The 15,422-nt window shown below is 40.5% G+C and overlaps 1 protein-coding gene and 3 non-coding genes across 4 annotated transcripts; 1 reads left to right on the top strand and 3 right to left on the bottom strand.

Annotated features, from left to right (window-relative positions):
• The first annotated feature begins 591 nt into the window (after positions 1 to 591).
• Positions 592 to 7,204, top strand: LOC130388955 (SH3 and cysteine-rich domain-containing protein 3-like). Its single transcript, XM_056598583.1, has 13 exons — positions 592 to 900; positions 1,668 to 1,709; positions 2,109 to 2,187; positions 2,857 to 3,013; positions 3,324 to 3,421; positions 3,611 to 3,671; positions 3,960 to 4,057; positions 4,227 to 4,296; positions 4,376 to 4,428; positions 4,595 to 4,677; positions 4,915 to 4,966; positions 5,088 to 5,225; positions 5,724 to 7,204. The coding sequence occupies exons 2-13, from the start codon at positions 1,702 to 1,704 to the stop codon at positions 5,832 to 5,834; spliced, it is 1,008 nt and encodes a 335-aa protein (XP_056454558.1). The 5' UTR covers positions 592 to 900; positions 1,668 to 1,701; the 3' UTR covers positions 5,835 to 7,204.
• Positions 7,205 to 8,718: 1,514 nt separating this feature from the next.
• LOC130392172 (U5 spliceosomal RNA) lies at positions 8,719 to 8,835 on the bottom strand. The gene has a single exon (XR_008896975.1). It is a non-coding gene; the product is annotated as a U5 spliceosomal RNA (small nuclear RNA).
• A 581-nt stretch (positions 8,836 to 9,416) lies between these two features.
• Positions 9,417 to 9,532, bottom strand: LOC130392183 (U5 spliceosomal RNA). The gene has a single exon (XR_008896978.1). It is a non-coding gene; the product is annotated as a U5 spliceosomal RNA (small nuclear RNA).
• A 589-nt stretch (positions 9,533 to 10,121) lies between these two features.
• LOC130392178 (U5 spliceosomal RNA) lies at positions 10,122 to 10,237 on the bottom strand. Its single transcript, XR_008896977.1, has one exon. It is a non-coding gene; the product is annotated as a U5 spliceosomal RNA (small nuclear RNA).
• Between the last annotated feature and the right edge of the window lie 5,185 nt (positions 10,238 to 15,422).

The following is a 15,422-nucleotide window of genomic DNA, read 5'->3' as shown; positions in this document are numbered from 1 at the left end:
TTAGTATTTTATTAATTTGAAATATTATCCTGCTGCTGAAGTGGGAATTGTACCATATGTCAGAAGATAAAATAAAAATATGTTAAATGAAACCAGCCATTTGTTATTTTTTATCCTACTAATTAGCACTAATTTGTATAGAACAACAAATGAATGCATGTCCAGGTTCTGCTCCAAAAGTATCCTTGACCCCATAATGGATACAATTTAATAACATAAAGCACAATATGGCAGAACTTTGGGCACGCCTATGATACAAAGCACTGAGAGTTCACATTCAAGGGCACACAGTGGAAAACACACCAAGGACAGACACCTATAGACACATACACAGTACAGACATCCCAGTATAAAGACACTCTGTTCTCTCTATACTGTGATAATACAGGTTAAGCAGTAAGGTCGAGGCATCCAGAATTCAGTATTTTTGACTGAAGTATTTAAAACTAGTACAATGATTAGTGTTTTCATTAGTTCAACACGGGGTGTGTGTCTGTGTTTGTGCAGACGGGGAAGAGGGACACATGAGTATCTGTCCCCCCCAAACCCCCCCCCCCCCATCATCTGTGCCCAGGCTGAGGTCCTCAGCTGTCTCCAACAGTCACTTTGACGCCGCAGCACCCAGTCATGCACATACACAGGCCTACATAAACACACATAGACACACATGCACACAGGCCGCCATTCACACACACACACACAAATTCCCATATGATCAGACCCCGGAGACCAAAGAGACTAAAAGGCCGTAATAAATGACGCAGAGAGAATAAACCTGAAGAGAAAACGGACCAGGACTCTAAGAATTGGGAAGAATTTAGGGGCAAGCAAAGGGAACATTTTGGCCTTCTGGGTTACTGTCGCCCCGTATCCAGTGGTTTAAGAGGCATTTGAAGAAAGGTGAGAATAACTTGTTTCTAAAGTGGTTAGTCAGCAGTGGAGTGGGAAGGATTTTATAGCAACCCTCCAAAAAACAAGGATTTATCATTGTTACTTGTTCATTGACAGGATTTGGTTGCCGCAAACATTCAACTGGATGAGAAAAGAGCTGTTCATTTCCTTATCTGTGATTCGTTTGAAGAATATGAACAGATTGGGTATAGTTTTGTTTAAAAAAGATATAGAATTGTTTAAAAAAGATATAGAATACTTCCTTTTTTTACTATTACTGTCATGGAACTAAATTTAGCGGTGATGGGATTGGATACACTTCCCAGCCATAGTTGGCCTGCTATCATTAGGTCCAAAATTGTGATCAACTGTGGGCATGCATAAAGATGCGTGTGCATGCATATTCTTTTCGCAAATAGAAGTATAGGGAACATGCAGAAAGAAGCAAAGAGTCAAAACTGTTTGCATGTAACCTTCATTTACCATTATTGTGTCCTTAAGACACATGTACATCTACAGGTTAAATTGCAGGTTAAATAAATGTGAATACTCAACAGAAATGGGTTAAACGAGACAAAGCAGATCAGTTCGTCAGTGTGGTGAACAAGGATAGTGTGGTTCACCACAAGAATGCTAATAGCCAGCGTACATACTCCCAACCTTTGGTGATTCAGACGAGCCATGCAGAATGTTTGTTTAACTTTTTTTTCCAATGAAGATGTTTTTAGGGGATTGTGTATGATTTGTATGATAGTAAAATGTGTTTGTCCCTGTAGGTTGGTCTGCGTTAGGAGGCGTCATACCGCAACCATGGACGGGTGAGTGAAGGATCCTATTTCTGACCTATGGCTTCTGTAACTTTAGTGCTACATTTGGCCCAGCTTGATGGCTATTTCCTTTTAGTCCTCATTCCAATTTTAGTCTGCTTCATTTGGTGCTAGCCTAGACTGAAAGGAGGTGATCAAACAAAATATATAGAGTGCAATCCTACGTAAAATGCTTGATGGCATTGTAAGAATGGCCAAATGGAACTAACTTTTATACTTATGTGTGTTTTTCTGTGTGCGTGTGTGTGTGTGTGTGTGTGTGTGTGTGTGTGTGTGTGTGTGTGTGTGTGTGTGTGTGTGTGTGTGTGTGTGTGTGTGTGTGTGTGTGTGTGTGTGTGTGTGTGTGTGTGTGTGTATGCGTGTGTGTGTGTGTGTTTACGTGCATGTCAGGGAGGATGACAAGAACTCGGTGGATATCCATGATAACCCCCCAGCGCCTGACAACTTTGTGAGGGAGGAAGGTGACACTGTAAGTGACAGCTCAAGAGAAGCATCCCCATTAGCAACGCACACTTCACCATTAGAGACACACACTTCCCCATTAACAACAGACACCACCCTTAGCAGCAGACACTGCAAGGAATGTGTCTTCTACTTGTCCCGGGCACTGTGTGCTAACTATTACCATTATTTTACTTACTAATTAGGTTGTAGCACTAATGAGTGTAGCGGGACGTCCCGACTGAATGTACTACCGCTGTTGAGCCCTTTGAAATACGTCAGAAGTATGTAGGACTAGCTAATGGTGCTAAACCTAACTTCCTAACCTAACCTGATTGCTGGCAGCACAGAAATATTTGACTTGAACATATTTACTAGACGACAATGTTTTACAAGGGTCCATGGTAAATATAGGCTTTGTTCATATGAACCAAAGAACCTTTGCATCTGAAGGTCTTTTATATTCAGAGGTGAATTATTAGTATATTATTTATATTTAATACTTCCATTTACTTGTCAGTGTTGCCTGGATGATACAAATGCTGAAATTGCTGCTTTTGATTGGCTCCAGAGGGTACAAGCGGATGTTACTTATGGGATCACCCTTTCAAACCCAGGTTTTTTGAAACATACATAGTGAGACGGTAACGTCAGCGTCCACCCTCCCCTCAGTAACCCCCCCCCCGTGTGCCTCCAGGTCTACTTCATCTACGATGAGGAGGTGGAGGTGGAGGAGAAGGAGCCTGAGCCTCCCTCCGAGCCGGTGGTCATGATCAATGACAAACCCCACAAGTTCAAGGACCACTACTGCAAGAAGCCCAAGTTCTGCGACGTCTGCGCGCGCATGATAGTCCGTACGTGGTGACCTCATTCTATTTCTCTTGGGTTAGGAAATGTATAAAAACAAATGATGCTGCGCCAAAGTGCTTTCACCGTTGTCAATGAGACGGCTGTCAAGAGTTGCTGACATTTTCAGTTCCTTTATTTTGTGACATGTTCAAGGAATAAATTATTGGACAATATACCTAAATACCATAATTCCTCAAAACGTAAAACAAAACTATTATTTTCCAGACATGCTATTTTGCAGTCCGATAAATAGAAAAACAACTTTTTTTTTTGTCAAGAACAGATTCATCGACCTCCCCTTGGCTTGTTTTTCAGTGAATAACAAGTTTGCTCTGAGGTGCAAAAACTGCAAGACCAACATCCATCACTCGTGCCAGTCCTATGTCGAGTTCCAGAAGTGCTTCGGTAAAATTGTGAGAAATGTTTTATACTTTGCTTCCTTCCTACGTACCAAAGCCATAACAACAATGACCTTTCCATACCAAAATGTTAACTAAATAATGAACGCGAGTTGTACAAATGTTATTAGGAATAGGGTATTTTCGGTTCTTAGTGGTGTAATGCTCAACAATGACTCTTTCTTGTTCATTTTGTTTTTGTAGCCTCCTGGCTTCCGAAGGGCCTACAGTTCGCCCCTGTACAGCAGTGACCAGCCAGACCCATGTGAGAACGCTGTTACAGACAGGAAGACCGTACAAAGGCATAGCCAGTGATTCGGAATCATGATTGTGAAATGCTTGCTATGCTAAAAGGGCCCTTATATTTATGCTGCTCTCTTTAACCTGAGCTTTGTATTGAAAGAAACCCCCACAAAGACAAAGCTTGTATAGTTAAAAGTTTAGAATTTGTTTGTTATTATGTAGGCTATGTCAGCGAAAGAAATTGCATTGTAAATATGAGTTATTCATGTAAATCTGAGCATGTAGACTGACTGCTCCGTCCGTCTCCCAGCCAACACCAACCGTAACGACCCGGTGTTCGACACGCTGCGTGTCGGTGTCATCATGGCCAACAAGGAGCGCAAGAAGAACGACAATGACAAGAAGAATGTGAGTTCCTTCAAGTTTTTTTTGTATGAAACCTGGAGGCAGCATTTTAATGAAATCAACGTGATACAATTTCCTCACTATAATAGCTACTAAATCATTTACCAAACCATAACATGTCTGGGAATCTGTTAGAAGAGGTTGTGATGCTGAAATTATTTTATTCTCCCAGATGATGATGATGATGGAGGAGGAGGAAGAGGACGGCGGGCAGCCCAAAGAGAACGAGGAAGGGGGGGAAGGTGAAGGAGTCATAATGATGAAGCTTTGCATTGAATAGTGTCTGCGACCCTGCTCTCAATGTCTGCCATCCCTGTATAGGAAAACCGGAAGACCAGAAGAAGGAGAAAGGAGGAGACAAGGCAGATGAGAAGGTAAATAACATAGCTGATGTTTAATTTAAATTCCTTTAACTATAAGAATACATGCAGCGCCATGTTTAACATGCAGGGATGCTCTGCCTACATACTAATTTAAATAATTTTTCAACATTTCAACGGATATATATTCAAGCTGTTATTTGTATACTTGCTGGTGTAGAGTAAGGGAGCATTCTCCCAGTCTCATTACTACCTGGCCCTGTACCGCTTCAAGGCCATAGAGAAGGATGACCTGGACTTTCAGTAAGTACCACATGCCATTATGCACATTATGAAGCCCAGTATGACCATTATGAAGCCCATTATAAAATGTATGGCCCTGTGAAGAGTTTTCGAATTGTGACTCTTGTCATTGAAGTGGAGAATTATACAAATAAAAATTCAGATTTGGTAATATTGTATTTGACACCCAAACTCTTATAACCCACAGCATTTTGTACTTATGGTTACTTTTATAACATACTGACTGTATTTGTATAGCCCCGGTGACCGCATCATAGTGCTTGATGACTCCAATGAGGAGTGGTGGAGGGTAGGTGTAGAATCTTTCAACTCACTTATTTGACCGTCCAATGGGTTTGTGTCTAACCAAACAACCAAATGTATTCTTTAAGTCATATTTTTAAATTGTGAATGTGTGTGTGTGGGTGCAGGGGAAGATGGGGGAGAAGACGGGCTACTTTCCTACCAACTACCTGATTAAAGTGCGAGCTGCGGAGAGGGTGTACAAGGTGACACGCTCCTTTGTGGGGAACAGGGAGATGGGACAAATAACATTGAAGAAAGACCAGGTAAGTTATGTTTGTTTGTGGGGTTGTGTGTGTGTGTGTGTGTGTGTCTGCGCGTGTAAGAATAATTATTATCAAATGAAAGAGTGAGTTAAATTCTAGATTTTTTTAAATTCTATTGACTTCCATTATCCAAGTATTTCATTAAATGTGTCTGTATTCTATCTATCTATCTCTCTATCTATCTATCTATATAAAGTCTATATTAATTGTTATTTGTTGTTTTCTGCCTTAAATCTTTTAAACTGCCAATATGTGAAATTGTATAATTTGAGACCCTGCTAGTCCTGTTGCTTGTTACGCTTTATGATTATATATATATATATATATATATATATATTTTATATATATATATTTGTCTTTTATCTTATCTCTTCTTTTGCAGTATTAGCACTGACTCAAATGCCGTTTTTTCCCAGTGAGGTATGATTGGGTGCCTTGGTGACCAACCCAGTCTTAAATAAATTCACTAGCACTTGATACGTTTCCGGTCCGTTTCAGATCGTGGTGAAGAAGGGAGAAGAGAAGGGGGGATACCTGAAGGTCAGCACTGGACGCAAACTGGGCTTCTTCCCAGCCGACCTACTGGAGGAGATCATCACCGTGCAGTAGAGGCTGCTATAGGGCTGGGCCTTACAGATCTACTCAACATCAAAACATGATCGTAACATGTTTCTTTCCTTTCTTGCATGTGATGTCATCTATAGTGAGCCAGAGCGAATCAGATGATATAGTGGTCTGGGCGTTGGACTCCCAGCCTTATACAGTAATTGGTCTTGTATAATGTTCTAGTTTATGGCCCAGTTTAAGTACTTTAATCTAGATGCTTGCATTGAGTAATTTATGAATAGATAAACGTTTCATAGTTTTATGTAGAGATGTAATATTAAAATAGAATTTGGTTTTGGATATTTGATTTGAGGCTAGCCTAACTTGGGGACGAGGGCTTTTTTTCAATGTACTATTCTTTTTAAATGTAAAGTATTAGAGCAAAGTATATTTCGAGCAAAGTATATTTTCATATTGAATTTGTCTAGCATAAGATAGATATAGATAGAGGCTTCTAATAAAATCATCAAGCTAAACATGAAGTTGATGTTTCATTGAAAATATATCGTATTTTTACAGGATTATAAAAGGAGATACTTTTCTCATGGTCTGGAACAGACATTTTAAAGACATAATGTATGGTTACAATCTAAATATACAATCACTTGTATCTCATTAAAGTCTAAGCTTTGCACAAAGTAAAATGTGGTACCAGTTTATCTATGGGGAACAATATATATGTTGCCTCATCATACCATCCAGATGTTCAAATTTGAGTGCAGCAGAGAACCAGAATGTTATATCACGAGATGGGAATTGTCGTGAAGTTAGTATTTATGAGGCATCCTCCGACACTAAGATCTCTTCACCATGTCACCATGCCTCTGAGATGTCCCAGGTTCTTTTTTGACGCACACAAAAGCCCTGTATATATGTTGAGCATCAATAGGTATTTTTTTATTATATAGTGGTTACTTTCAATATTCACCATTTCATTTTAATAGGACTTGCCTAATCTGCATTTTTGCCAAGTTATATTTCATATAAAGAAAAAATACCACAGATACAATTTGAATTCCTAATTACCAAAAGCGGCATGTGTAGGCCACTTTTGATCCTTTATAAAGGCCTACTGGTTCCTAATAACATTAGCTGTAACTTGAATATTTTATTTTGGTTGCCATCTAGTGGATAGCAAAAGCAAAAGTGTTTAATCACATTTTCTTATTTTCAGGGGAGTGAATTATTTGCGCCACAAGTGTGGCGTTGAGAATATGTCATTATATCATAATTGATTATATCTGAAAAAAATCTTATTTTACAAAGCACATACATTGGAGTCTATACTTCTTCATAAGACTTACACGCACTGAGGAGACACAGGGATTCTAAAGTGGATTTAAACTGTGACCCATTGTCCAACGGTAAGCTAATACCTACGTGACATTTTTATGTGAAGCGTTTAGTTGGACTTGCAGTATCATAATTATCAGAAGCAGGGACGTGCACAGGAATTTTGAGGGGCAGTTGCTCTGACCTGAAAAAAGGGCACCCCCCCCCCAAAAAAAATCGATTGGTATGTCCTTCTCTATGGACAGCAGGAGGAGGTCAGACAACTGTAGTGATGTGCTCCTCTTTGCTGCCTCCTTTAGTTGTCTCTCTCTCTCTCCTGAATCCTCCTCTTTTCACTGGGCATTTCGGCTTCACTTAACAATAACAAACAATACCCAAAATAGTGATAAGATTTAGGCATGAACCATTTTGAATGAAATAATTCATGTGATGCATTACTTCCATCATTTATTCTTCTTGTTAAAACGAAATGTTAGAAACTAACTATCAGCAGACATGTAGCTTAGTTTTCCTACCAAAAAATGTGAAGACTATGTGATAACGGGCTGCTTGTCTGCAAGCTAGCTAGCTGTCTGATTATTGAGGCTAAACGTTAAGTGGCAAACTGAGCCTGGATTTATGAAGATTGTAATTCATTTCATAAAACGTGATGATTGTTTGTTTGTTATACATCTCAAATTCACCTTTTCCGAGAACATCAAGGCAGTCGTCTCACAGGTGCCGGTGTTTCGGTCGCGTGCAGCGCTGCAGCTACGTAAAGCAGCTTTCACACGCCGCGTGGCAACTCACCGCCTCCATTCATTTCAATGGGGGAAGGGCGGCAGAGGGGAGGCGGCAAAAGCGGCTGTTGCCGCGCGGCAGAGTTTGCCCTCCCCCTACTGACTTTCACTCTCAGTGCCCGAACGGAATTGAATGAGGCTACGCTTACTTTATGAAATGTTTCGAGTGGCGATTTTTATTATCTAGGCCTACATGAAATTCTGCATCCATTAAATGATTAAATAAAAAAAAATATATATATTTTTTTTTTCCTCGGAAGGGCAACCTGAATCGAGGAGGGCATATGGGCAGTTACCCAAGCAACCTGACCAACACCCCTGTGCACGTCCCTGAAAGTACTGGTGTTAAAACTACAGATTGAACTATGCTGTTTCACACAATGTTCCAACTGAAATACATTTAAAGAGTACATTTACTGTTTGGCAAAGCATTGTGGGACTGTTGACCAAATATTATCCGTTTAACCTAAATATGTATTGTGACATGAATCTGCTTTCCTGCTAAGGATTAATTCACAATAGTAAAAATATATATAAATAAATGACAAAATAGTTCTGTATGTATAGACCAAGTCTACTGTTGTAACGACTTGTTTCTCTACACATTAACTGTAATATAAGAGTGCACATTGACTGCCGTCTGGTGGATAGAAAATATATCGTCTCCTTTAGTAGGCTACTTTCAGGGAAGCAATTCATTGATACCTCAACTGTCGGGGGGGGGATAAGCAATGGAATACACACTGATTAGTGAAATGATTAAATAGTAAAACTAAATTTTGGGTCCGGACGACTTGATTTAGACAATGAAAGAGAGCCCCACCTTACGGCGGAGCATCAAAAAATTTGGTTGAAACTCATGTTGTTCCTCTCCACGGAAATCTTTAGTAAAAGGCGAAAGATTTGTGCGATCTGAAGAGAAACCTGAGTGATGCTGTTACACAGCGTTCAAATTTCAACCGATTGTCCCACCTAAGACCTTCAGTAAGGGTTTTCTAACAAACGACTCAATAGTTTAGTAATAATCTTAAGCACTACAGCTAAAACTACAGTTGGCCTTCAAATATTTTGTTTAAAACAATGTTTCAAAGGAAATGTAATGAAAGATTACATTTACCGTTTCGCAAAGCACTGTGGGTAGTTAGCTGTTTCACGTGTATGGTTTAGAACAGCAAATATCAGCCATATATACGTGTGGTGACATTAAATCTTCCTCCATGCAAAGTTGTTGTTCACATAATTGAGCATATAGATGAATAACATGAGTTTTGTATGGATAGGCTAGTCCACAGTTTAGACTTGTGGAATAGCAAAAAGTGTAATATGAAAAGTGCACATTGACTGCCATCTGGTGGCCAGAGAAGATAAAAGTATTTCGTCTCATTTCATTGCTTTCAGTGAACCACAGGCCACGACTGAATTGCCGATGTTAAACACTTTCCTGAGGTCTCAAAAAAAATAGCACCGCTCACACCTTTCGGGTCTAGGCTATTTTTCTTGAACATGGAAAGACAGCCCAACCTTACGGCAGAGCATCAAAAAATTGGTTGAAACTCATATTGTTCCTCTCCACGGAAATCTTTAGTAAAAGGCGAAAGATTTATGCGATCTGAAGAGAAACCTGAGTGATACCGTGAAACAGCGTTCACATTTCAACCGATTGTCCCACCTAAGACCTTCAGTAAGGGTTTTTCTAACAAACGACAATAGTTTTGTAATAATCTTAAGCACTACAGCTAAAACTACAGTTGGCCTTCAAACATTTTGTTTAAAACAATGTTTCAATGGAAATGTAATGAAAGATTACATTTTCCGTTTCGCAAAGCACCGTGGGTAGTTAGCTGTTTCACGTGTATGTTTTAGAACAGCAAATATCAGCCATATATACTAAATATGTGTGGTGACATTAAATCTTCCTTCATGCAAAGTTGTTGTTCACATAATTGAACATATAGATGAATAACATGAGTTTTGTATGGATAGGCTAGTCCACAGTTTTGACGTGTGTGGAATAGCAAAAAGTGTAATACTAAAAGTGCACATTGACTGCCATCTGGTGGACAGAGAAGAAAAAAGTATTTCGTCTCATTTCATTGCTTTCAGTGAACCACAGGCCACGACTGAAATGCCGATGTTAAACACTGTCCTGAGGACTCAAATAAAACAGCACCGCTCACACCTTTTGGGTCCAGGCTATTTTTCTTGAACATGGAAAGAAAGCCCCACCTTACGGCAGAGCATCAAAAAATTGGTTGAAACTCATATTGTTCCTCTCCACGGAAATCTTTAGTAAAAGGCGAAAGATTTATGCGATCTGAAGAGAAACCTGAGTGTTGCTGTGACACAGCGTGCACATTTCACCACATTGTCCCACCTAAGACCTTCAGTAAGGGTTTTCTAACAAACGACTCAATAGTTTAGTAATAATCTTAAGCACTAGTGCTTAAATTACAGTTGGCCTTGAAACATTTTGTTTAACACATTGTTCCAATGGAAATGTAATTGAAAGATTACATTTCCCGTTTCGCAAAGCACTGTGGGTAGTTAGCTGTTTCACTTATATTTTAGTAGAGCAAATATTAGCAATGTAAACTAATTGTGTGTGTGCACTGGTGACATTTAATCTTCCTTCATGCAAAGTTGTTGTTCACATAATTGAACATATAGATGAATAACTTAAGATTTTGTATGGATAGGCTAGTCAACAGTTTTGACTTCTTGTGTGGAATATCAAAAAGTCTACTATGAAAAGTGCACATTGACTGCCATCTGGTGGACAGAAAAGAAAAAAGTATTTCGTCCCATTTCATTACTTTCAGCGAAATAAATAATGCATGCCACAACTGAATTTCCGATGTAAAACAAACTTTGCTGAGGAGTCAAATAAAGAGCACCGCTCACACCTTTTGGGTCCAGGCTATTTTTCTTGAACATGGAAACAAAGCCCCAACTTGCGGCAGAGCATCAATAAAGTTGTTGGTACTCACTCCTCTCCAATTAAATCTTTAGTAAAAGGCGAAAGATGTATATGAACTGCAGCCTAGGAAAATAAAATGGCCTATATTTGTTCGTCGTTGATGCCGAGTATTAGCCTGGCTCCGCCCGCCTAAGTACTTCCGCTCAATTTGAATTTCCCTTCAGTAGCCTACTAGTACGAATTAAATGAAATGAAGTGAAGTACGAGAGTCTGGTAGAACCAGGCTAGCCGAGTATAGCATTTGCAGATGGATAGTCTTGCTACGCGCCCTAAATCTCGCACGTGTCACATGCACAGGGCGATTGCAACTCTGAGCTAGCCCTGACTGATTTATTTATCGTCGCGTTGAAGGAGCTAGTACGATGTACTTAAAGCGCAGTGATATCTTGTGGATTTAAAGGAATTAAGAATATCTACAGCTACTTGAGTAACCGTTATAAGTACCGTATTTAACAAAGCCAAATTTGTATATTTAATATCACAAAATAGTCACATCAAACCAAATTGAATAGTGACAAACATGGAATGCAAGTGGTATGAACAGTTTCCAAATACATTTCGTACTCTGGCCAATAAGATACATTAAACCAAGGTGTAAAAAAGCAATAACCTTAAAATTGATATTGATATTAAAGATTTCAATGATCCTTTCTTGTAATCAACTGAATAAGGCCTGCCATGTTGTCAACATAAATCAAGCTTTTCTTTGAAAATATTTTTTAGTTCGCCATCCATTAACTTGTTGCATCTTTAAAAATAACGTAGAGGCATTACATCCCCATTTGTGTAGACCAGGGGTCACCAACACAGTGCCTGCAGGCACCAGGGCCCCCGCAGGCCTGTTCTAAACATAGCACAACTCACTCTTGGACAACTCTTTCACACCTTTTTTAAGTCATTTTTGATAATTATTGTGAGAAATCATTAACATGATCAGTGTCTTCACATAGATGAGTATCATTCGTCATTAATAATAATATATAACTAAAGGCAAGCTGAGCAAATTTGTTATTTCAGAAGGGTGTATCAAACTGGGTGCCCTTCGTATGACTCAGTGCCCATGAAGTAGCTCTCAGGTTCAAAAAGGTTGGTGTAGACCAACTGAAATGGATGATAGTTTGAGAGTTTATATTAGTATGTCCACGTTAAATTTTCAAGACATTCTATCTCAATGACTCTATAGAGAAATGTTTGGACAATCTTGACCAAGACTTACAAAATAAAACACTAAATTAAATCCCATCAACAAAACATTTAATCAAATCTTAAAAAGAAAAAATAGTTGAACACATGAATCAATTAATACTAATAAAGTCAGAAATTCAAAAACGTCGTAAAACAAACCAATAAGAAGCCATCTTACACTAATATTGCCATCTGGAATGCAAGGAACTATAAAAGACTTGAATGTTGGGGAAAACATTATCTGATCCCCCTCTTAGCTGCTAGCACCAGGCAGACGCTATAACACCGCAACGTTTGTAATATCGTTTAGACGTTTTTTGTTTTAGTAGTCATATCGTTTACCGGTCATGTTATGTGCTACGCTGTATGTGCCATTATGTGCAAGTGTAAGATTGGAAAATTAAACGAACATCCTTTAAATGCACAGCGAAAGTGGATCAAAAAGGTCACAATTGCTCTACGAAGCCTTCTTCAGACAATCAGAGTGAAAAACATCAACAGGGAGACGGAGCAGTTGTGGCTGTTGTGCTACGCTGTTGTGCTACGCTGCGTTATGTTGCAGTAGTCTTTACTGCAAAACAGGTCAAATGCCACCAAATCATTTCAATTGATCTAATCTCTGAACAACGTGCTTACACTAAATAAAACCTGGATGAATTTAGCTGATCTGAGCAAATCTGCAGTTGAAGTATTTTGCGGGCACTTACATTGTCTTTGGATTCTGAAAGAAATTTCCCAGAACGAATTGGTTGAAAGTGAAAATAGATCTGAATGATTAGATGGATGTGTATCAACCCCACGTTTCTTTTTGAGTGTTCTCCCAAAATGTACGACAACAAACACTATATCTCAGCATTTTTCGTCATTCATTATTTTGCACAAAAAAAACTAAAACGAAAATCGGCTCAGCTTGAAGCTCAGAGGACCAAGCTTGCCGCTGTCCCTGGAGATCTCAACATGCTGGTCTGACGATGTACATCACAAACCTATTGCACATGTTCTCCTATGGCATCAGAAAAGAGTAAAGTTAGCTGGTGGAGGGAAAACGAAAGCAGGAGAGACAGACAGAGACACATAAGAGAGGAGAGACATTAGAGAGGAGAGAAAGAGAAGAGAGGTAAGACAGAGAGAGAGAGAGACAAGCAGAATAAGAAGGCAGACAGAGGTTAGGAAGATTTAGATTATCTGGTGGAGAGGAAACAGCACAGCTTAGACAGAGATAGCAGACACAGAGAAAGAATGAGTGAGCAAGAGGTGCATGAATGAACATAGTGTAAGTACCTTACATGCTCTTACCCACATTTGTGTTGCTGTTACGCAGCTATAGAGCGACACTACAAATACTTTGTGGAGATCTGCAGTTGCTTTGTCCAACAAGACTTTGTCAGTTTCTCTATCAAATAGTACACCATGGTTAACCTACTTTAATAAAAGAAGAAGAAGAAAAAAAAGAGACAAATAGGCATGTACTCTCTTCAGTGCATCGGCATCCTCCCCAGAAACGAATGGCTATCGGCAGTTCATGTAAAGGCAGCCCTGTCAGCACATACAGAGGAATAAGAAAAGAGTGAGAGAGCCACGGGCAAAGCAGTTACACATCTAGCTCCCTTGACGAAAACTGCTTGGAGACCTCACGGTCCCAAGTCAAGAGAGTATCACAGCTCCCGAATGTACCTGGTCACGAAGCTGATGGTGTCAAGGACTTGTACTTGATGTCATGGCCTTGTACCTGATGTCATGGCCAGGGTCAGGGTCTGCAGCTGCCGGTTTGAAGGGTGACGGTGAACTCATTTGGTCGAACAGAGTAAGTTGTTTCTGTCAGTGGTGAGTTGTCAAGGATCAGGCGTAGGTGAACAATCCACATTTTGGATTTTGTTTGACATAATCTCCAGGCCAACACCTCACAGCAGGAGAGCTGTGGTTCAGAATCACATGACGGACAGGGAGGGAGAGGGAGAGGGAGAGGGAGAGAGCTCTCTCTTGGAAAGCAGTAGAGGGCACAAATCTAACCAGGTCCTCGGGAGGCTCTCTGGGTCCTCTGGGCCACAACAAATCCCCAGAAGCCTCTAGTCTGGGTCCTCTTTGGGGGCAGGTACTCAGTCCCTCAGATGGGGTGGGAGCATGGAGAGTCTTGATGTTGACAGGGGGGGGTGGAGCTATAGCCCCATGTTGGAGAAGTCCTTGGCCAGGCTCTGTCGGTAGGCCTCGTGGATGGTGCTGAGGAAGGCGGGGTCAGTCTGCATGGGGACAAATCACAGAGGACAATGTTACTAATGCATGTACGCATCAACTGAAAATGAAAGGGAGTGTTATTTGAGCATCCTCATATCTTTTGCCTTGAGAAGATTGTGCCTTTCAGTCACAATTGGCTTTCACATCTCCAATAGGCATGGATTTAACCGTATTCAACATTAATGTTGGGAACCGTTGCCCCAGCAACTATAACTCTGCCTATTACATTGTGATTTCATCTTTTGACTTGGCTTTCAATACTTGTAGGATAGTACATTTTGCCAATATATGAACAGGTTGTAATTCCACTAGAAAAAAATAGACCTTTCTGGACCTCTCTGTTGTGTAGAACAGCATTTGGGCTGATTTACTGCATATTATATTTGAACCAGGGGGATTTGGAAGGGGAAAAAAAGGAAGCGCTCATATAAAGCATACACAACTATATATACCAAGTGCCCCAGTATATCAAAAAGAGCTAGCCTCACCCAGTTCTTCTTATGCGTCATTAGGTCATTGTGGAGTGCGTGTGGTTGATCTTGCCGGAGTCAGGCTGTCTAGACTCTGGGGGCGCCATGTGAGGCTGCACAACTGTGGTGCATTGAGTAGTCAAGGAACACAGGACAAACCAGCCATCACCACACACACTCTCAGAAAGAGCTTCGGACTCGGACTGGCTTGCATTTCACATCTGCTGTGGTGTGTTACATCTTGCCAACACTTAAGTGCCATAGCAAAGCCCCTTAATAGGCACAGCAAAGCCACTTGTGAGTAACTACTACCTTCATATGATCAGTTCTTATTGTGTAGTTAATTTGTATTATTAATGCTGGTATGATCGCACCCCCAGTGCCCTGAATGCTCGATCACACTGCAGTTCCCTTTACGACCAGAGGGGTCAGTAATGAGATGGAACCAGTCATTCCAACGCAGAGTGCCTCAACATAACTCAATGCTATCCGCTGGCTACGTAAGCAGCGCGTCAGTACCTTAATGAGGTGCACCAGCGTCTCCTGTAGCTTCGCCTTGCTGCAGGCGCTCCGGTACGCCTCCGGGGACAGATCAGAGGTGGACGGCGGGGGCGGGAGGGTGGTGGTGGAGGAGGAGGAGGAGGAGGAGGAGGCG

This window comes from Gadus chalcogrammus, chromosome 1 (genome assembly GCF_026213295.1).
Source record: "Gadus chalcogrammus isolate NIFS_2021 chromosome 1, NIFS_Gcha_1.0, whole genome shotgun sequence".
NCBI classification, from domain to species: Eukaryota; Metazoa; Chordata; class Actinopteri; order Gadiformes; family Gadidae; genus Gadus; species Gadus chalcogrammus.
This window is presented reverse-complemented; position numbering and strand designations above follow the sequence as displayed.

Bases quoted from the DNA above. Each gene is read 5' to 3' on its own strand.
- LOC130388955 (XM_056598583.1), top strand. The intron at 3,422-3,610 runs GTGAGAAATGTT...TTGTTTTTGTAG, and splicing joins AGAAGTGCTTCGGTAAAATT to CCTCCTGGCTTCCGAAGGGC. The intron at 3,672-3,959 runs GTGAGAACGCTG...TCCGTCTCCCAG, and splicing joins CAGTGACCAGCCAGACCCAT to CCAACACCAACCGTAACGAC.